The sequence below is a fragment of the Dysidea avara genome, chromosome 6, assembly GCF_963678975.1.
Source record: "Dysidea avara chromosome 6, odDysAvar1.4, whole genome shotgun sequence".
Lineage (NCBI taxonomy): Eukaryota > Metazoa > Porifera > Demospongiae > Dictyoceratida > Dysideidae > Dysidea > Dysidea avara.
The window spans coordinates 15,122,766-15,144,542 of record NC_089277.1 but is presented as its reverse complement, the minus strand read 5'-3'; the positions used below and the strand labels follow the sequence as shown (position 1 = coordinate 15,144,542).

General features: G+C 38.4%; 2 protein-coding genes across 3 annotated transcripts in view; one reads left to right on the top strand and one right to left on the bottom strand.

The window, feature by feature from the left end:
- Nucleotides 1–18,327, bottom strand: part of LOC136257461 (inhibitor of Bruton tyrosine kinase-like) — a gene marked incomplete in the record, with an annotated part of 27,995 nt that extends 9,668 nt beyond the window's left edge. The window contains 13 exon segments of one of the 2 annotated variants that reach the window (XM_066050681.1): nt 151–220; nt 599–743; nt 897–1,030; nt 1,087–1,127; nt 9,985–10,093; nt 10,154–10,250; nt 10,342–10,427; nt 10,894–11,004; nt 16,036–16,151; nt 16,701–16,909; nt 16,960–16,981; nt 17,240–17,318; nt 17,714–18,327. In XM_066050681.1, the coding sequence (XP_065906753.1) occupies nt 151–220; nt 599–743; nt 897–1,030; nt 1,087–1,127; nt 9,985–10,093; nt 10,154–10,250; nt 10,342–10,427; nt 10,894–11,004; nt 16,036–16,151; nt 16,701–16,909; nt 16,960–16,981; nt 17,240–17,318; nt 17,714–18,064 (1,570 nt within the window). 2 annotated transcript variants of the gene reach the window in all.
- Nucleotides 18,324–21,777, top strand: LOC136257462 (uncharacterized). The gene is made up of 2 exons (XM_066050683.1): nt 18,324–19,430; nt 20,629–21,777. The coding sequence occupies exons 1-2, from the start codon at nt 18,462–18,464 to the stop codon at nt 21,553–21,555; spliced, it is 1,896 nt and encodes a 631-aa protein (XP_065906755.1). The 5' UTR covers nt 18,324–18,461; the 3' UTR covers nt 21,556–21,777.

Sequence of the window (21,777 nt, the reverse complement as noted above, 5' to 3'; positions counted from 1 at the left end):
ACATGGAATTAAGTGTTACAATATTAACACAACCTCAGCTAACTATAGTGGTAATTCAAAATATTAATGCTACCAGCACTCATTACATGACAACAAAGGCATTTTTTGGTAACTCACAAGACATATACACACGCACACTATATAGAGCACCTTTGTTAGTAGATAATCCTTTCATATATACTGGTTGTAACGCCTTCCCAATAGTATCCCATTGCCATAACTGTAGACGGAATATTTAACACAACAACTAACAACAAAAATAATACATCTGGCTAGTAATCCATAAAATACAAAATACAGGTAACAATAACTACAAACAAAATAATCAACGGGGGGAAACAAGGACAAGTCTTTAACAGATGGAATGAAGAATGATTACAATTGTGTGTCAAAATACCTTTTAAGACCGTGTCTGCAATTTAACATGGCACACAATACAAAGGAGGAAAATTCAGCAGTTATTTTAAAAATGGCAGAAGGTACCTGTATACAGTACTGTATTTTTTATGTATATAAATGTCACCAAGAGTAAATAATTTTTTTTTACTCTTGATGTCGCCAACCAAAGTGTATTTTATGTATCATAGTAAAGACACACCTCACACTTTGTAGTAAGGAACATGATAGTACATGATGAGAAGTCGGATGTATTGCTGGTCTCCTTGCCGTGTTCAGAGTCTACTTCAACAAGACTGGCACACACTGAGAACTGTAAACACTCCACTCCAGTAGGGAACACCGGCCTGATGACAAAAATCAAGACCACATCTATAAAACACATACTGATTTTGTGAAATACATGTATCATGCATAGCAAGGAAAGGTCATGTGAACACAATCTGGTCAGTTTAGAAAGTTAAAGGATGGGAACTACCTAAGCTAGTACACCACATTACCTGCCATAAAATACAGTTATTGGTCTGGTGGTGTAGTTCTGCCACAAGTAGATCTGATGTCTACTGGTCAAACAAGCCGTGGCTGAATCACTGACTGACAATTGTGTAATAGTGTCATCATTTAGCTTCATCACCTGTTGTATGCATTGTTGCAGGTGATTATATACGTTTGTGTGATAGACATACATACCTGCCTAGGACCAATCTGATAATCTAGGCCTCTTGATAAACCTAGACAGAAACATACAGTGGAACCTCATGTTTATACATTCAGAGAACTGGTATTAGGGTATTACCCAAATACCAGTTATGTGAACTTTCAATAGTTAGCTGGATGCCAAAGTAATTGATTTGATAAAAGTTTTGAATGTAATACTTTAAAGTTAGAATAATGGATTATCTGAACACTAGGTAGTCCCTAGGGTTCAGATAACTGAGGTTATGTGGTACTACACAATAATAATAATTATTATTTTACACCTGCCATGTATGCATGTAGACCAGGGGTTAATCTAGGGGGGGGTGGGGGGGGGGGCACAGACCCCCTCTGGGTTAGCTATTGCCCCCCCTAGGTTTATACCTAAAGCCTTGAGAAATGGAAAGGTTTAATTGATCCCAAAGTTGTTTAATCCAATGGTCAATATTCAATGGCATCACAGTAAAATTTCACCAAAATTGAGTATATTTACACCTAAATTTTCCTGGGGGAGCATGCCCCCAGACCCCCCTAGAATCCGAAGTGACTTACTTCGCCCCCTCTAGGTTTATATTCTGGGTTGAGCCCTGTAGACTACTGCACGTGTGCACAAATTAGGGTTACACCAATAAAAATCCTTTTCCATAATGACGTCACAAAACAGAATGGCACACCTTATTTGGAGTACTCTTAATTTTTTTGCTAAATGGTGGCAATACAAATGGAGAATGAAGCAAAGTTGTTTGACGAGATGGAAATGATTGACGACTGTCAAGATATGGATTTTTCCTTGTTAAATGAAAGCAATATAGCAGGAGCTTCCTTAAATGGAAAATCTGACTGTTGCTCAACTCAAGGGATGGCTGGCACACCAAGGTGCTCCAGTTAGTGTTGATCGAAAGGTAAGGTTTCTGCTTACTTGCAACAGGCTTTTATATGAAGTTTTCCTTTTACACGTTTTGAGATATAGTGAAATGGGATGAAAAGATCCTGTGGATCATTAACAAGCTACACGTGCTGCATCCGGCATTACCCTTAAAGCTTCGTGTAATGTCTGTACTGTGTGCAGTCACTCTAACAATGTTGTTACTTTATTATTTTATTAGTGCTTTTTTTCACCTACAGGGTGGAGTTTTACATAAAGTTTTACATAAAATATAGCTGGGATCGATATCTTGTGGATCCAGATAGGAGGTTGAATGTACAGAAGACACTCACAAATGCTGCAGCACAACACTGTTGTATAGAATATATCGGGCAATGCCCAAACTTGATGGTCCACTTTGGACAAAGCAGTTGGTCCAACTACCTGTACCTAAAGTAACTTTTGGGACTATTTAAAAGTGAGCTATCTTGATAGCATTACAAATGAAAGGCTATATGCAAAGTGATGCAGAAGATGATGGCATTTTGTCATGCAAAGAAGTTGCTGGCATGCCAACAGAGTTTACTAGAACTATATGCAAAGCTTATCGGTTCTTTCATGATGGCCATATTCAAGGTACATGTATCAAATTTTATCCTACGTATGCCCAAGTTCTTTCATCAATAAGAAAAGACAGAAAGTATGCAGTAAGTATTTTTAATCTGTTAGTAAACTTGCTCGGTAGCTACGACTTATGCAAGTACTGTTGAATTGGAATTAAAAACATGAACACAATCTCAGAGCTTTGACATTGTGAAAAAGCGCTGCACATGACATCATGTTATGGAAGACAACATGAAAAGTCCACCATAGCATCTTATGTCAACCACCACAGGGTTCATGGGGTAATGGTCAGTGTCCATGTGGTCTACATGTAGATTAGGGCTGGGACGAATATTGAAATTTACCTTTGAATATTCGCTAATAAAATGTTCGAACATTCGATGCTTCGATGTTAGCTTTCAAGTTGTAGGTCTTCTTGTATTTATGCACATCCTTCTTAGGTTTTGTCTTTCTAAACTTATTTAATAAGTTTGTAAGCATTTGGAAAGTGTATAGCAGTAGTACTGAATGACGCGATCGATCGATCGATTGCAAATGGGTGTGTCCGCTATACTACAATCATGCACAGTTAACACTGAGAAATGGCTAAAAGTACGATTTCCATGTATTATCTATCCCTTTATAAGGTTTTAAAGGCTGCAACTATGGTAGTAAGCTGAACTGCGATGGTATAAAAGTGGGCGTGGCACACAAAGATCGATCGCGAAGAGACGAACATTGATCACGCAAGGGGAATAAGCAGCTGCAATAAAGATAACCAATTCTTTCGTAGACTATGAGTGCATTACGAAGCTTCGAAGGATACTTTTATAATTCGAAGTTTACTTAACCTTCAAACCCACGAAGCATTCGAAGCTTCGTCCCAGCCCTAATGTAGATGTATCATGTCCCTGGTTGGCTGCTAGTCCTGACGGAATTGTTATGGACCCTATGCTATCTACTGACAAACAGAAAGGATGTTTAGAAGTGAAGTGTCCAACCTTGTGTGAAGTTGTTGATCTATCATGTTTGCAGAAAAAACTCGTTTGTTTTGTCTCCAAAAAAAAAATAATTGGAGAAATGCAGTTGTCACCACACACTCTTACTATTATCAAATGCAACAGAAATGCACATTACCAGATTGCAATTTATTGTATGGTCACCAATAGAAGATGCTTTTCATAGGCGTAGGAAGCGGGGGGGCCAGGGGGGCCATGGCCCCCCCAACAATTGGGAAGTTGAAATACAAGACCATGGTTGAAAAAGAAACAAATTTTCACTATCAATATGAAGGGACTAGCTGGTTAGCAATACAATAAAATCGAAATATGCGTACATAACTAGCACTCACGAGTTTCCTTGGTTGCCTTATTCTGCAATGGCCTCGTCGTTACGTGGCAACAAGCACCCCTAAAATTATTTTATGCATTATTTGGAATTGCTATAAATAGTGAGTAAATTTATGGAATTTGTGATGGAATCAACAGAAGAGCACCTAGAAGAGCAAGAGGTAACTGTTTGGTGTATATCTGATCGCTTATTATTATTAAATTATATAAACAGGTGTGCTCTATCAAGCCACCAGCTGCCAAAAAATTTAAGCAGGGAACACTTTGTTTTGCTAGCAAACGTTCCAGTGGCAGCACAAATAATGAGCCTTCATCAAGTGTCAGGGGGAAGAGTTCCATTCCTAGTGATAGAAACATTGCTGATCAATTTACTGCTCAGCAAAGTAGCAGCACCACCACTACTACCACCACCAGCAGCACCACCACTACCACCAGCAGCAGCACCACCACCAGCAGCACCACCACCACTACCACCAGCAGCAGCACCATCACCACTACCACCAGCAGCAGCACCACCACCAGCAGCACCACCACCACTACCACCAGCAGCAGCACCATCACCACTACTACCAGCAGCTGCACCACCACCAGCAGAGATGTTCAAATGAACAGCATGCCTACTTCTGTGGAAAAATGCTCAGCTAAATGTTGTGAGCTGTCATTAACTCCATTTCAACCCACTAATCCATCTGTGCTTAACAAGTTTCAGCAGCAACAAGGGAAGCGCTGTCGTAACTTTTCACCCAACTGGTATTCTACCTACTCATGGTTGACATTATGCACCACCAAATGCAAAGCATTTTGTGTTTTGTGTCGATACTGTGCAGAAAGCAATCTATTGTGCTTTGCTAAAAAAGGAGATGATGCTTTTGTTAGTAACGGTTTTAATAACTGGAAGAAGGCTCTTGAAAGATTTTCACAACATTCTCAGTCTGATTTGCACAAAGAATCTATTTTAAAAATCCAGCTGATAAACCAAAAGGGTGTTGACACCCTCAACAATGAGCAAATTATGGTTTCACAGAGGAACCATCGACAAATGCTAATTAAGCAGCTATCATCACTGAAGTTCTTATTGAGGCAAGGCCTTGCAATTAGGGGGCATGATGAAATTCAGAGCAATCTTGTTCAATTATTGAACCTCAGAAGCAATGATTGCAGTGAATTAAACAATTGGATCAGAGAACGCAAGTATATGTCACCTGATATAGTGAATGATCAAATCAAATTGATAGCTGATAGTGTGCTAACAAACATTATAGCAGACATTAGAAAAGTGCACTGGTTTCAATCATTGCCGATGAAGCTACGGATGTCAGTAACAAAGAGCAGTTAACTGTATGCATCAGATGGGTAGATGATGATTTTTGTATATATGAAGACCCAATCGAATTGATTCAACTCCCAAAAACTGATGCTGAAACAATCACTAGGGAGCTGAAAAGTTGTTTGGGTAAGCATGTTTTACCAATTGCTCAGTGTCGTGGCCAAGCATATGATGGTGCCAGCAACATGAGTGGTCACTTAAATGGTGTTGCTGCTAGAATTGAAAAGCATGTTCCAGCAGCTTTATACCTACATTGCTTTGCACACTGCACAAATTTGTGTTTGCAAACAGTAGGTAGGAAATGTGTTGTAGTTAGGGATGCTCTAGATTTAGTTATGGAGATATCCCAGCTAATCAGATTCTCTCCAAAAAGATCAACACTTTTTTCGGATGTACAAAAAGAGCTTGGAGCTTGTTCTGTTTCATTGAAACCATTATGTCCTACAAGATGGACTGTTCGTACTGCAGCTATATCTGCTGTTTTAAGTAATTATTCCAACTTATTAGCTGCTTTAGAACAGATAAATGCTGAAACTCATGATGACTATGGTCGAAAAGCTGGAGGTTACCTTGCTCAGATGGATAAATTTAGTACCTTTTTTGGACTGAAACTAGCTCATTTAATTTTTTCAGGAACAGAACAGCTCTCTTTAACATTACAAGGTAAGGACACCACTATCCAAGAAGCTGTCAATGCTACTGAGTTAGCTGTAAAATATTTGACAAGGCTAAGGTCTGATAGTACTTTTGTTGACTTTTACTCTAAAACAGTAGAAGAGGCTAAAGAATTAACTTCTGACCCTGTTTTACCCAGATATAGAAGACCCCCTCATCGGATTGATGATGGAGAAGCTCCTGTACTGTTTTCTGACCCTAAAAGCTATTTCAAGCAACAGTATTTTGAAATATTAGATCTGCTTGTTAATGAACTTAAGCGAAGATTTCAACAAAAACGAGGATTACCTGTAATGTCAGTCTTAGAGAAAACCTTACTAGACTCTGCAAATGGCAAATTTTGTGCTTTAGAATTACCAGAAGAATTTGATATATACAACAGTGACCTTGATTTATCTCGATTGAAAATTCAACTGACAATGTTGCCTGATTTGATTACAACACATAATACTAACAGTAAGGTGCCAATAAAAAAAGTGACCAATGTAAGAACTATCTGTGATATCATCAATGAACCTGGGAAAGTAATGTTCTCAGAAGTAATAAAGCTTTTAAAAATCTTCTACACTCTACCTGTGACAACTTCAACTGCAGAGAGAAGTTTTTCTGCACTGAGACGATTGAAGACCTTCTTGCGTAGCACGATGTCTCAATCTAGATTAAACCACACATTCATTACATTTATACATAAAGAGCGTACAGATAGTGTTGATGAGAAAGACATTGCTAAGACATTTATATCAGCTAATGATAAAAGAAGAAAATATTTTGGAAATGTTTAACAATAGTAAATGAAACTATCACTGAAAAAAATTTATTTTTAACTGTCTGCATGAGGTACAGTAAAACGATTAACCATGTTACTACAAAGACTATGAAAAATTCAGTCATATGCAAGTAAATTTCCAAAAGACATGTACATCCCGGGGGCACATGGCCTTAGACCCCCTATAACTGAGTTGAATACATATACAAATAAGTCTAATTTGTTTGACTGAAAATTGCTCCAGATCCTATCCATGTGCATATAAATCTCAAAATTTTCCTGGGGGGGGCATGCCCCCAGACCCCCCCTAGACTGCAGCTGCTTCGAAGCTGACTGATCCTCAATCAACAGCATGCAGTCCATCTCAATAAGTATAACAATATACAATTACTGTGACCCCCAGTACTTTATATAGCTCATGGCCCCCCCAACTTGAAGATGCTTCCTACGCCTATGCTTTTGTGCAACGCGTGTACTACAATAAATCTTTTATGGAAAACATCATTGCAACGGCCCAAGCCTTCTACTTTGAGAAGCAGTTACCATCAGTTATTTCCTGAATGATTATAAACCCTAATGCTTCAGAAGGTCTTACCAATCTAACCACCACTCTGCATGTGAATCACATGTTGTCTTTCTACATGCAGTTAAGCCATCCGGCCTATCAGTTTCAGTCAAGCCAATGCTACCGCTCCTGCTTGCTACAGTCAAACACCCACTGCTGTTCCTTTTGCCCCTACAACTTGTGTCAGCATAAAGTACTAATTTGCTGCCAGTGACTACCGTGTTAAAACAACTAAATGTTGTGTTCAACAGTTAATCGACAGTGATGATGGTTGCATGTATCATGTTGTTGCCTACCAGGCAGGTATTATTTGTAAGTCTAAGTAGAGGTGATAAAGTCACCAGCAATCTTTTGAGACAAATTGTTTGTAAAATGATGGATGAATGTCTTCATGTTTGTATGGAAGATGGACTCTCTTACACAGCGGCTGGAGAAAAGGCAAACTGTTTTGGATCTCTCATAATGGGGAGGAGACTTAGCCATTGGGTAAAAACAAGATATCACAGTAATCACATCTGTTGAGAATGGGGGAAGCAGTTATGCTAGCTTTTCATGTGAGGCTAAGCATTCACAAATGAGAGGTGGTATATTTATTCTGTTGACACGTGACGAATTGTTTTAAAGGTGGCAGGTAGCAATACCTTCCCCACTGCTATTAATATTCAATGTATTTAACTATTATGATTCTACTTTACCTCGCATACAACAGATGTAGTGTTTGTTGTAAAATTCAAAAGTCTATTACTTGACCAATAGCTCTCTCCTGCGTAAATGGGCTATCTTTCTTGTGAGCACAACATCAGCCACAGGCACGAGTTCGAACATTCAAGCATACATCAAGTGGAGCAGCAAGCAAGTCTTGGATTTGTAACTCCTTATCAGCCATAATTTCATCTCCGCATTTAAGCTCAGAGGCTTCCCTAAAGAGCAGTGCAACACCACTCTAAAAATTCTTTTGATTGATATAGTAAATGGAATGTATATAATTAACACATTGACTTTGATGTCAGTAGCAAAGTGACAGTTTTACCGTTCTGCTTTATTTTGCTGGGGAAAACTCTGTAAGCTTGTCCAAAATTCCACAATTTCCACCAATTTTTTTTTTGGTCAGAAACGGACCCCTCATATGTAGGGGACACAAATGCAATGCAGTACTATACTACGTTTATCGGCTTGAAATATTAACCAATATCGGGTATTGGAATATCAGCAAAATCTCATATCGGTACAACACTAATGCGCATCAATGCATTTATGCACACCTGCAGACACACACACACACACACACACACACACACACACACACACACACACACACACACACACACACACACACACACACACACACACACACACTATACATACTAGAGTTGCAACGATACAGCAGATAAATGTTGTCTCACATGCATACTTTTGTAGTATTGTTTTCATACAGTTGACAGACAGTGATAAGATCTGTCTAAGCAGAATATATATTAGTGATCTATTATCTCCATCTTCCAACAGCATGGCACAAATAGCTTGTTGCTGCTCTAAGAATCTTTTAAAGATTTCGTAACTGCTCCCCATCTTGTGATGCAGTCATTTATCAACTGGTGTTCAGGCAAGCCCAACAGCTTTTGCTTCTCTCTTAATTTTGACATAGACTTTGGTGATCTATGAAAATGTGCCACTAGTCTTCCAACTTGAGCGGTGTGAAATTTTGGCACAACAAATGCTTTCTTCACCCCAAGTTGCAGTGTGTGGCCAATACAAGGTAAGTGAACAAATCAAGACTGTTGAGTGTTTACAATATTTCTGGCATTATCAGTAACCACAGCCACTACTTTTTCAGTGTTGATGTTCCAAGCACTAAGCATTCGTTGAATTGCAGTGTTATGAATATTAGTAGTTGTACGCTCTCCTAGTAGTTCCTTTGTTGATAAACAGTAGCTTGCAAGTTCACACGAAGAGGTGACAAAATGAACAGTGAGGCAAATGTAGCTTCTTGTACTATGTTGGGCTGTCCAGATATCCGTAGTCACGCTACAGTACCGCACAGAAGACAGCAATTTCTTAGTTTTCTCTCTCATACGGATGTACATAGCCGGAATAACTGTATTTGTAAAGTAAGGCTGCAACGGAACATTGAAATTGAGCCACGTGCAATAATTGTTTAAATACAATGGCTGAATATCAGACGCAATGAAATTACTAACCACCATTCACTATCTTTTGGTAGAGGCTGACTTTGTTCTAAACCTTTAGTAGCGTTGGCTGCGATTGTTCTAGAAGCTCGTCTTTTTCTCCCTCCACTTTTAACAATAATGAGTATCCATCTTGACTATGCCGTTCCAAATGAGTACGAAGATTAGCTGTGTTCTTACAATATAATACTTCTGACAAACAAAGTTGACAAACAGCTTATTCTCTCAACAGAATTCCTTCTTCAATAGTAAAAAATCCGACATGCTTCCACATGTAGCTTTTACCTGTAGGGTTACGCACTATTCTCTCACCGGTGTCAGACGCCATTTTTACAACTCAGTAAATAAAATTACTTCAAATGCGCATGCGCAAATATCGATGTATCAATATATCAATTTGCTCAAATTCAAATTGATCCTGTATCACTCCTATTTCATATCGATTTGTATCGCCGATACATCAATATATTGTTGCTAATACATATATACAGAGTAAAATCTTCAGCCCAGTGAAACATTGGGCCAGCACATATACACACACATCAATATGTCATACCCAACTGTCCTAAGTTCTTGCCAAATGTAAACACTTCATGTTCAGTACACACAGCAGAGTGATAACGACCTGCCCCAACTGCTATAACTGTCCTGCCCTTCAAGTTGACCTTGATGGTATAGCCAAACAGTAAGCACAAATATACTAATTGCAGGAATAATGGATGTACCTGTTTAGGCAATAAAGAACTCTTTGGAGCATTCATAGCACTGTTCCCTAACCCAAGCTGGTGAGCATCATTTAGACCACAAGTATATACCACGCCCCTGTAGTACATACACACATGTGCATATGAAGCAAAACATTCAAGGTATGTATAGACTACGAGACAGTAAAATACACACAATTTACACAAACCTGTCATCAGCTATGATGGTGTGATTACGGGAGGCACCGATCGAAACACACTTGAAAATTTTAAGACTGTCAATCAACTTGGGCTCCTAATAATAACCAAGGAATACAACACAGCTTGCATATATGTGCACACATCGATACACAAACTGTTTAGTATTTACCTTAACTGTGTGGTTTAATTACTGGCAAAAATACTGTATTTATTAACCTCACATAAGACACATAAAACATCAAGTGATGCACCAAAGTGATCTTTCTATCTACACTTCTCACAACTACTTGTAAACAGTAACATTTGTAGCTACTATTGAGGTGACAAAGACATCTTGGCAAAAATGTGCTCATTTTGAGTGATGAAGATTTAAATAATCTAATAGAGCAGTTATGCACTATTTTGGCTCCTCAATTAATCACTTACAGACACATACTATAATCTAGTATCAAGTGTTAACAAAACCTTCTAGGCATAAGAATGTGTATTTAAAAATTTCATAAAAATTGTATCATGAAATCGTCTATTTTCATTATTACCACTATGCGGTATTTCCTTACAATGATGGACTGTTCATTGCCATGTCCTAGTCTACCACCTCGACCATGACCACATGTGAACACCTCACCACGACGTGACAAGAACACTGTATGGAATTTGCACAGTACCACCTAATGAAGAAAAGAACAAACGTAAACACATGACCTTATACAACAACACACCACATACACACACATGGCAGACATGTTTCTGGTAGAGCCATAAAACTAGGAGCTGCACTCCTAAACATGCATAAAGAATTCCTTAGAAGAGCTGCTATACTTCACAAGTCAGTCAGACACCCAATAGCTATATATAATTCCCAAAGTTACCATGGATACAAGTAAAAGGAAAAATTAGACATTTGAGTAGGGATCATAGAAATAAAAAGCAAGGAAGCAAGGGAAGTCATCCACACCTGCAGCTTTACTAGTGGACATTTAATCCCCTACGTAGGTGGCTCGGAATAGTTTTCATAAGGCTTTCAACAGTGTTATATAAGTAAGCTATCACATTAGTATATAGTGAGTAGAGTTGGGAAATATATCAATATTTCAATAGGATTATAGTATTAATACACACTGAATAGTATTTTTGGTATTGTGATAATTGAAATACCACAATATATTGCAAATACCGAGAGTAATTGCAGGATACCATTGGCATAAACATTACATGTGAACCATTCCAAAGTACTTCATTAATGTCAGACTGATTTGTAACTTCAAAATACTACAATTTTTCAGTTAATATTGATATCCTAGTTTTTACATTCCTCCTTGCTTCAGTTTAATGTCCATTAAATGTACATAATCACAAATGCCAATTGCAAAAATTATTAAATAACTTCAATTATTTCATTAATACTGTATTGATTCTTAGAATTCTCATTACCACCCATCACTAATAGTGAGACTTAACTACTGCTGACCACAAGGTCCTGTCATGTGCAAATGAATAAAATTACATTGTGTAAGCACAGATCTCCACTTCCTGTTTTTCAAGATATGGTTGGGATGAGCAAGCAGTAATAAATAAGCTATATTTGTGCATTAGCCAATATTTTTATACTCGTCTCTGCCTGGTAATGGCAACTTTAAAAAGCCATTTGTATGACATTGGCAGAACTAATATGTGAACTAAAGACCTCATAAGAAAAGTAGCTCTGCACAATTGTAGTAAATAAATCCAATACCACTGAATGAAGCGTGAAGGAAGAGCTTGCACTGAAGGGCTAAACATGAAACTCATGCTACATGCATCCCTGAGAGTTCCTGTTAGTTGTAAAGGGTAGAAAACAAAATATTTTATAGATTTATAGGTGATAACTTGCTTGTTTCAGGCCGTGCAAGGTTTATGGAGAAGCCATATAAAACTGTTCCCAGCCACCTGGAATTTCCATTACTTGACAACAAAGCAGAATAGCTGCTCACCAAGTCTTGAGGTAAAAAAAAAGTAAGCAAACAAGGAAAATCAATTTTATATGCTCTATCTGTTGTACAGTATCACAAATAAAGAACAGTACAACAAGTACCTCTGCAATCAATCCACTCGCTACAGAAATTACAGATGATTCTCATAACAGCCAGTTTGCACTGAAGTCACTACATGCTACCACACCTTCAAGGCAGTGGAGAAACAAATAGGACTCAAAAAAGGACAAAGGTAAGTTCATACATGTTGCATGCACTGTAGCTGCAGCGACTGGGGAAATGACACATCTCGAGCCAAAGCAATGTTGAACAGTGAAAAAATCAAGCCCACAGCAGTCGTTAGCTGAAGGATTCAGTTACATAGTTAGTCAGTTAGTAGAAAAAAATTAAAATTTCATTGGAAGGGTACCCATTGGAAGGGTACCTCCATGATCCCACTACAGTACTGTATGATACTAAGAGGTCTTAATTTCAATTCCAAATGGTTGGCCAAACTGTCCAGCATGTATTCACCTCCACCCTTCTATCATGAACCACGATAGTGGGTTCATAATAGGGATCGCCCATGTTTTTTGCAAAAACTCTAATAGAACGCACGCCTAAAAACCACCTTGGAAAGCATCCTCCAACTCAAAACCATCCTTTGGTGGTTATTTGCAATTAGTATTGGTCCACTAGTAAGTATCAGGAAACAGTATGTGCATTTGGGACAAAACTGAAATTTGCCGTTTTGTTCATATTATTATTATTATTCTTACTAGGACCGCGTCACATACAACCAAGTACATACACCAACGTTGCAACCTACCCATTGGGCAAGTATAAACAGTGCCATAGGCAGCACTCAGAGCAGTGTGTGTGTACCGGTGGAAATGATGCATATGCATACGTACACAGGCAAGGGAATTTAACTGGCATCAGAAAACCACAATACTAAAACACAACCTACACAAAAACCAAGTTAAGTTAGATATATTGAAAGTAACTATATATTGTAGGTGTGACGTGTCTCTGAAGATGACTCAGCAGTGAAGTGAGGCTATGCAGAATAAGGGATATGATGAAGGCGCACAATTAGCAATTGATCCCAATCAAGCCAATATGGCACAACAGACTCTGTTGTAACTAGAGGCCACTGGTGATGTACCAGTATATCAGCGGTGTGGCATTGGCACAGTGATTAGTCTATAATATTATGCATACAGCCATGCACAACATACAGGAGATAGTTACACATTGTTGTATATGCAGCACTGCATCGGCTTCTTGAGCTATTACAGACTCACAGTAGAGTAGAAGTTAAGCCGAGCCGAGTGGAAAATAATTCCAGCCACTAGCAATCTAGATGAAGGATGAAGATGTATAATACAATTACCAGTACAAGTATTACATTACTCATTCCCTTGTTGTTCCAGCTGGTTGTTTATAAGCGCATCAGCTGGTATCCCAACTGGTCATCAGCTGGTTGTTCACTGCATGACGCCTGGAGCGCATATCCTGCACACAAAATACACAGTTACAAACATTTAAACATACTTGTAATGTTGTTGTTTACCAGTAAAGTGGTGCCTGGCCTCACCTGGCCTCACCTGGCCTCACACTTACTAATCTTCTCCTTGCAATCTGTAATTAAACAAGGGCGTGGTGCCGGGCGTTATATAGAATTACACGTACGGTAAAGTCATCAGCACGAACAGGCGTACTTATTATACGGTTGTGCCTTCATTCACAGGCAAATCTATCCCCGCTTAGTTCATGTCTCTAGGCCTCGTAGTTTTCTCAAACATTAATTATTATTTATTTATTTATTTCATTCATTATTAATGACAATTTTACCGCATTTCGTATTATTCTTAGTACTTGGTTGTATAATTATTCATAATATTATTTTGTTTCACTCATGTACAGCAAAAGTTATCCACTTTTTCACCCTAAAAACTATATAGCCATGCTTACTGAGTCCTTCCGCGTGTCCATGACCTATTAATAAGCCCGTATTCCATAGATCGCCAACCACCCTACACCTCAAAAATTTTCTAAGTTCTCTTCGCCATTACACTATTGGCAGCAGCTCCGTATACTAAAGAAGCCGTATAACAATAAAATTACAGGATTCCATTGTGTGAGCTTCTTTGGGTTTTGTTGCAGAGTTAATCAAGTACTCAACAGCACTTCTTAGACTTAGAAGATCATGCATAGCGTCTCTGCGTGGTGAGTATAGTCTACTTCTTCCTGTAAGCGCACGGTCGCGATTCGCTATGAGCAACCATACAAGCGCTCTCTCAGAGACATAAAGAAGTGATAGCGCTGACACCAGAGATTCTTCATTGTTATGAATATAGTTTCTATAAACCATATTTCCTTTCCACGTAAAGCCTAAAGTTGGGTGGAGTCATATATTCTTGAGTGCCATAATTGTCTGACCACATTGTGTAAACAACATGGCTTCATGCTGTTGATAACCCATGGTTTACAATAGGCATTGCAGCTATACACAGTACCTGACTTTGTTGTTGTGTTTGTGTAGCTAGAGTTTGTTGTTCATGTGAGTATTGTATTCATTGAGTATACCACAGTGAAGAAATCTATGTTGAAATGTGTATATGAATGCATGACTTCCCACAAACAATATGTGTTATTAACACTTTACAGTGAAGGTCTGAAGCTAATGTGCATGCACACACATCATTCACAACAACAAAATTCAAACTATATTGTACGTAGCATTATATTATCATTTATACTACTGTGCACCAGTGAGCCAATGTTGTAGTCCATGCACCCATGGAAAATCTGTATTCTTCTTATTGTGTACGGTCTTGGCTGAAATAATAAATGCACTGCCATTGACTATTTTAACTTATAATTATAAAATTATGCTTGTCAGAGTTCCATGTCTTCAATTGTCTCATGACAGGTAGCTATAGCTCAGTATCATACCATTTGGTGTGTAGTTCCATGTCTTCAATTGTCTCATGACAGGTAGCTATAGCTCAGTATCATACCATTTGGTGTGTGTATATTCATGAACACTGCATTAGGATGCTAATGTAAGTAAGAGACTAGAGTTCTGACACATGTAGTAAGACAAGTTAGACAACAGCTGCTCACTGTTGTGTGTAATGTATAGTCTCGTCCACAGTCAAGAGCAGTCAGGTAAATATTCTAATAATGCAGTCAAGTGTGTCTGACAACAACAAAGCTTACACTGAACTTGACAGCCACTAAATGTAAACTGCTCTACGTATATCTACAACAATTATCATTATCGGTAAAACAAATCCATTACTGGACTAATAAAAAGTACACAAACTAGATGAATAAAAATTGGAAATTTTAAAATGGGAATAGGGATCGCTGAAAAAAGCCACCAAACAAGAAGGGATCGCTGGGGTGGTAATGCAAACCACAAATCCCTATTTTGACTCATTTTAAAATGACTCAGGGGAGCATGTAACTAAATATTTATGACAGAGAGTCAAAATAGGGATTTGTGGTTTGCATTACCACCCCAGCGATCCCGTCTTGTTTGGTGGCTTTTTTCAGCGATCCCTATTCCCATTTTAAAATTTCCAATTTTTATTCATCTAGTGAATATAGAACTACACAACAGTTCCTATATCTTCACTACACAAAAACAAAGTCTTTGAGACACATGCCTAACAAGCCATGCCCAAAACCATTAAAAATTATAATTGCACCATAAACACTAACACATACACAACATACCTGCTTAATGCCATAGTTTGTGAGCATTTTCAACTTCTGTGGGTACTGCTTGCTCATCTCATGACCAAGAGTGACATTACTATTGCTACCCCAACTGTATGTGTTGATACGAACCACTATGGGAATGATACACATATACAATACTTGTATAACTACTGTATGTACTGAAGTGGATACTCTACCATGCATTCGGGAGGAAGATTTAAACTAAGTTTTAGACTTCTAACTGATCATCTCAAAATAACATTGGTGGCATGTGAAAGAAACCTGTTTAATAAGGTCATTGTGAAATAAGGTCATTGTGAATTAAGGTCAACCTTTTAAGCTAGCCTATTTGCATGGGAACAACAATGTGTACAACATGATCAATGCAACCAAATATAGCCACAAATATTTTAGACAGAACACTATAAAAAGTCTGCAACATGACACAATATTCAAGAGACATTTTTATATGATGTTCAGTAACAGCTTCGTCTAACACATACCCATCACAAAAAGATGACCTGAGGAATAATACTCCTCATACAATAATCTGCTTGTTTTATTTGTGTGAAAAAACTAGGAGTATTTGTACAAGGCCTGTTGGATAGGGTTTACTATTGCACCGAAACCCTTTAACAATGATATTGAAATGTTACATTAAATCTACACCACTTCTATACCATGTAAAGATTGTTGTTCCACTTCTTGCGGCTGATGTTCTATCATTTCAATGTTGTCACTGGGAAATATCCCGACCCTGTCCTCCATTTTTCCTTTACACCATCCATAACTGAGCATCTTTACCACCTCCACTATATGTCCTTTTATCAACTTCAACTCATCTGATGCTGTTGGTTCATAATCTGACACCACAAGTGCCTTGATGGTTCTGTCGATAAGTGGCTTGTCTGTATTGTAATTAAAAAATTTTTTGTTTACCTCTTCAAAATCATGGCTGAACCTAATTTTAAACAACAGTACTTCCTATGTTATACTATGTACAGCCGATACATCACATTGAAATTATATGAACACAGATACCATTTAAAGTAGACAACATAATACAAACATGTAGCCATGGAACCAACCTAAGATGAATTACATTAGCTGTATTTGGGTCCCAGGCCATTATGTAATGCATGCTAGTATAAAAATGGTCTTATTAGAGGTTGTCAAGCAGTACATGTGTAAAAGGTGACACATCACTACTAATTCTCACCTTTCCATTTCTTATCTTCACTTAGAAAGGACAATGGCATCTGACGGTTGAAATCTTTAGCAAACAAGTTGGCATTGAACTACAGAAACATGAAATTCAGTAATTCCTAATGTGAGATACACATGTACACATTACATGACACAAATTTGTTATTATAAACTGATAAGACAATGGATAAGAGACCCCATATGGGTTAATACCTAGTTCTAAGTAATTCAGTCACATTTACACATTATTATCACTATACCACAAAAGCTGGTGACAAAACACATGGGATATTTGAATGCTTTAAAAGCAATATGAATCTTCTTGAATTAAATACATACCTACATGTTATACAACATTAATATTTAAGCAATTTGTTTGCTTTCAGATATACACATGCTTGCAATAGACAATGAAGAAATGACACTTGGGTGGTACACACAGCAGACATTTCGTTACACTATCTGCACAAACACATACCACACACACCTTCATCAACAATATAGCAGTTCCTGGCTGACCAAAGTGTATGCTGTAGTGAAGTGGTGTCCAACGTGACTCAATATCACAACAGTTCACATCCACAAGCTGTCTCTCCAGTATCCATTCCACCATGGAGTTGTGTCCACACATTGCTGCTATATGCAGAGTATTCCTTCCCAAGTTGTCACAATTCCTGAACGGGTTACCACATCTTTTGGCACAGTGTAACAGGAGGGTGAGATTTCCACTGGCACAGGCACACAGGAGTTGGTACGCGTGTTCTTCCAGGCGACATGAACCCGTACATTGTGCTCCAATTGGAAACCGTTTCACTGCACTTCGTGACGTTGACGCCATGTCTTTCTTTCTGGCTAGTTGATAGCCAGTTGTACAAATGAAAGCGATAAAGTCGTTAATTCTTACTGAGCCATAATTTCGCGAGAGCAACTAATTCAATTCACAAGAAAGAAACTAAACTTAACAAAAGCACTTACAGCCACGACAAACTCCATAACAGACAACGTGAACAAATGAAATGAGTCTCGGTATATAAGGCGGGTTTTCTACAAATCAAAATATACAGATACTCCCGGACACTACCGTTCATTAGGTTCTATGTGATGCGCTTCATCTAAGGTGGTCATAGTCTCTCACCGCCCGCCCCAATTTCATTCTTGGAACTGGTACCAGAAGTGAGTAGTTAACTGATCGAAACGAACGTAACAAATACAGGCAACTATAATAACCCATTGTAATGGAATTTAACCCTGAAGAAGCACTACTTCGCCTTCGGATTCCTGTTGCTCGAGTGAAAGATTCTGGAGTGGAACTAGGCCGTGGGTCTTATGGGAAAGTGCGCGGAGTTGAATTTGATGGGAAAGTGTGCGCCAGTAAAGAGGTACATCAATGGATGCTGGAACTTCCCAGTCCCGAAGACCTAATGAGAGTTAAAAATGATTTTCTACGTGAATGTCACATCTGGAGTATGCTACGGCACCCAAATGTTGTGCAATTCTTGGGAATTTACTATCCTTCTGGTGACGAATCCGGACCTCCGGTTATGCTAATGGAAAGAATGCAGGAAAGCCTAAGATCACTTGTAGAAAAACATGATAATATTCCCTTATTAGTAAAGGTCTCGATTTTGCACGATGCTTCTCTTGGGCTGAGATATCTTCATTGTCAAGATACTCCTATTGTACACCGAGACTTGTCCCCTAATAACATACTGGTATCACCTTATCTTGAGGCAAAAATCACAGATCTTGGTGTAGCCAAAACAATGAAGATGGGAAATAGCAAAACAATGACTGCAACTCCAGGAACTGCTGTGTTTATGCCGCCAGAGGCATTAGGAGACAGGTCAGTGTATGGTCCATCACTAGACGTTTTCTCTTTTGGAGGAGTGATGCTTCATATCGCTACCCACCAGTGGCCTAATCCAACATCATGGTCACAAATTGATCCAGACACAAGGAAGCCGATCCATCTCACTGAGGTACAGCGACGTCAGCAGTACATAGATGTGATGACTGGTGGAAATGCTGAGTTGAAGCCACTGATCATTTCATGCTTGGCAGATGATCCAGATTCACGTCCCACTGCTGCAGATGCCTCTGAGAAGATCAAGGAATTGAAAGAGTTGTATACTACTCATGACATGATGGACTCTTTATCATGGCTAGCTGAAATCAGACGAACATCACAGCCGAAGCAACCTCAGGTTTGTTGGTAGCACTACCTTAACTCATTTTTGTTTCATATTGAAAACACATTTTTTTACACAACCAGCTATACATATACTAGTAATAATTTTAATATACTAGTTTGTTTGGTTTTTTGTTATAGCATACAGCAATACACAATTAACTGTTTTATTAGGGTGACTGCTGTATTAGACTATCTCAATTCAACCAGGGGTATGCCACTATTTCATATTTTCACTGTGCTAGCATTATAAATATAGCTAGACTAATAATAATGGTGTGTGGTCATCATGATCTCGTAAATAGATTGTTAAACGGAATGCTATAGATCACTATTAATCTATTAATGGTGAAGAGCATATGTATATAATCACTTTAAGTAATTTGTGGCATCTAAATAAAATATTATGCTGCTCAAGGAAAGTGTTGATATGATAAATCAATCCTTTGATATGGTTTCATTGCATTAAGAAGAGGATGAACAGTCTGCATGATTGAAGATAAAAGGAAAGACAAGGCACATTTACCAAAACCCCAAAAGACACATGCCACTGGCAAGTTTGTTATTGTGGCATAAAATGGTGGTTGAGCATTGCTTTGTTTGGCCTCCAGCCTTGCGACTGCGGTCAGACAGGCGAACGAAAATTTGAGTTTTGTGATTTAAAAAAAATTCTATATCCAGCCACCTGTAAGTGTTTCCTTGCTTATAATGCTGTATATTAAGTGTTAGATGGATTGTCCTGAAGTACTTTCAACAAGTTGCTACAGAATTTTTTTTTTTAAATTATTTAACGGAATTTTCTAGTAACTGACTGACTGACTGATGTCTAAGTGTAACTTGGTAACGGCTAAGGCTACGGGCTTAATTTTTTCACTGTTCGACATTGCTTCAGCCGGACATGTTCCTTTTGGCATACTGCAGTGCATTCTTCATGAACTTACCAGTGTCCTCCTTTGTATCCCATTCATCTTTGCTAACAGCAAAAGGTGTTGATTTGGCAGTTATGCATTTTGTTTTTTGCCTCCAAACACTAGTTCAAAGACTGCTTATTTTGAGTACAAGTGTATGTTCTATTAGAGTATTTCAACAGAGCTCTGTATATAGATGTATGGACTTCATTATCCGAAAAATTCACTTATATTAACACTTTTACCATTGCACATTGAGGCTACTGTATGACCATGGCATGTAGTTAAATAATGTATTCCTTGCAGGAGCAACTGGTCTTGAATGGAACCGATGTACCTGATTTAATTAACCAATCTGCAAAGATCACATGGGAGGAAGGAGCCCCTGCTCCAATCTTGAGTGGAAAGTTTGTAGCACAAGCGGTATCATTAAATGGAACGGTTTATGTAGGAAGTGGTGGTTGCAAAGAAGACCCGCACTTCAGAATAGACGCTTTCCATCCTGACACTAACATGTGGGGTGACACCATCAAAACTCCTGTCACTGCATTCGCCCTCACTGCACTAATGGACAAATTGGTTGTTGTTGGTGGAGAGACTAAGAACAAAAAGGCCTCAAATAAAGTGCTCATTCTAGAGAACCACAAATTGAGGAACCACTCGGAAATGCTTGAAAAAAGGTGTGATGCTACTGCTGCTAGCTACCAATGGACGATGATCATAGTAGGTGGTGCTTGCGGTAGTACAATACTCAAGAGCACAGAGATGTACGACAGTAATACCTGCCAATGGTACAAGTGTGATGACATCCCTCAGCCTGTGTACTCCCTACAGTCGGTTGTAGTGGATGACGTGTTGTATGTAATGGGTGGAATAAAGGAAGACCACCACCTATCAAGATTGGTTTATTCCTCACATTTAGATAACCTGTCCAGTCACCAACTACAGTGGAAGAGTGTTTCAGATATTCCACGAGGGGGAACAGTTGCTGTTGGCTTGTTTAACAAATATGTGTTAGTACTTGGAGGAAAGTCGCGACAAGATACAATACATGTGCTTAAAGTTGAGAAGGGAGCTTCAGGTGCAAACACCTCTTGGCATTTGATGGGTACCTTGCCAAGTGTACACTACTGGGCCACTGCTGTTGGTATGGACAATAAGATTGTCATCGTAGGGGGACGAGGTGATGATGCTACCATGACAACTGCAGTGACCATTGGAACAGTTCAGTGAATAATGGGCAACGTGTTTGTATTTACATAACAGTATGTCTTATTTTTTTGTATTTCAGCCATAGTGGGTATAATATGTAGTGCGATCATGCAATGGAACGACAATAATATGTAACAAAACAGTTTTGTATAGTTGTTGTAAACGTAAGTTTTTAAATATTTGTATGTGCACTGTAAATCTTTTAACTTTTCAATTCTAGTAAAATTAATATTTTTGATGTGG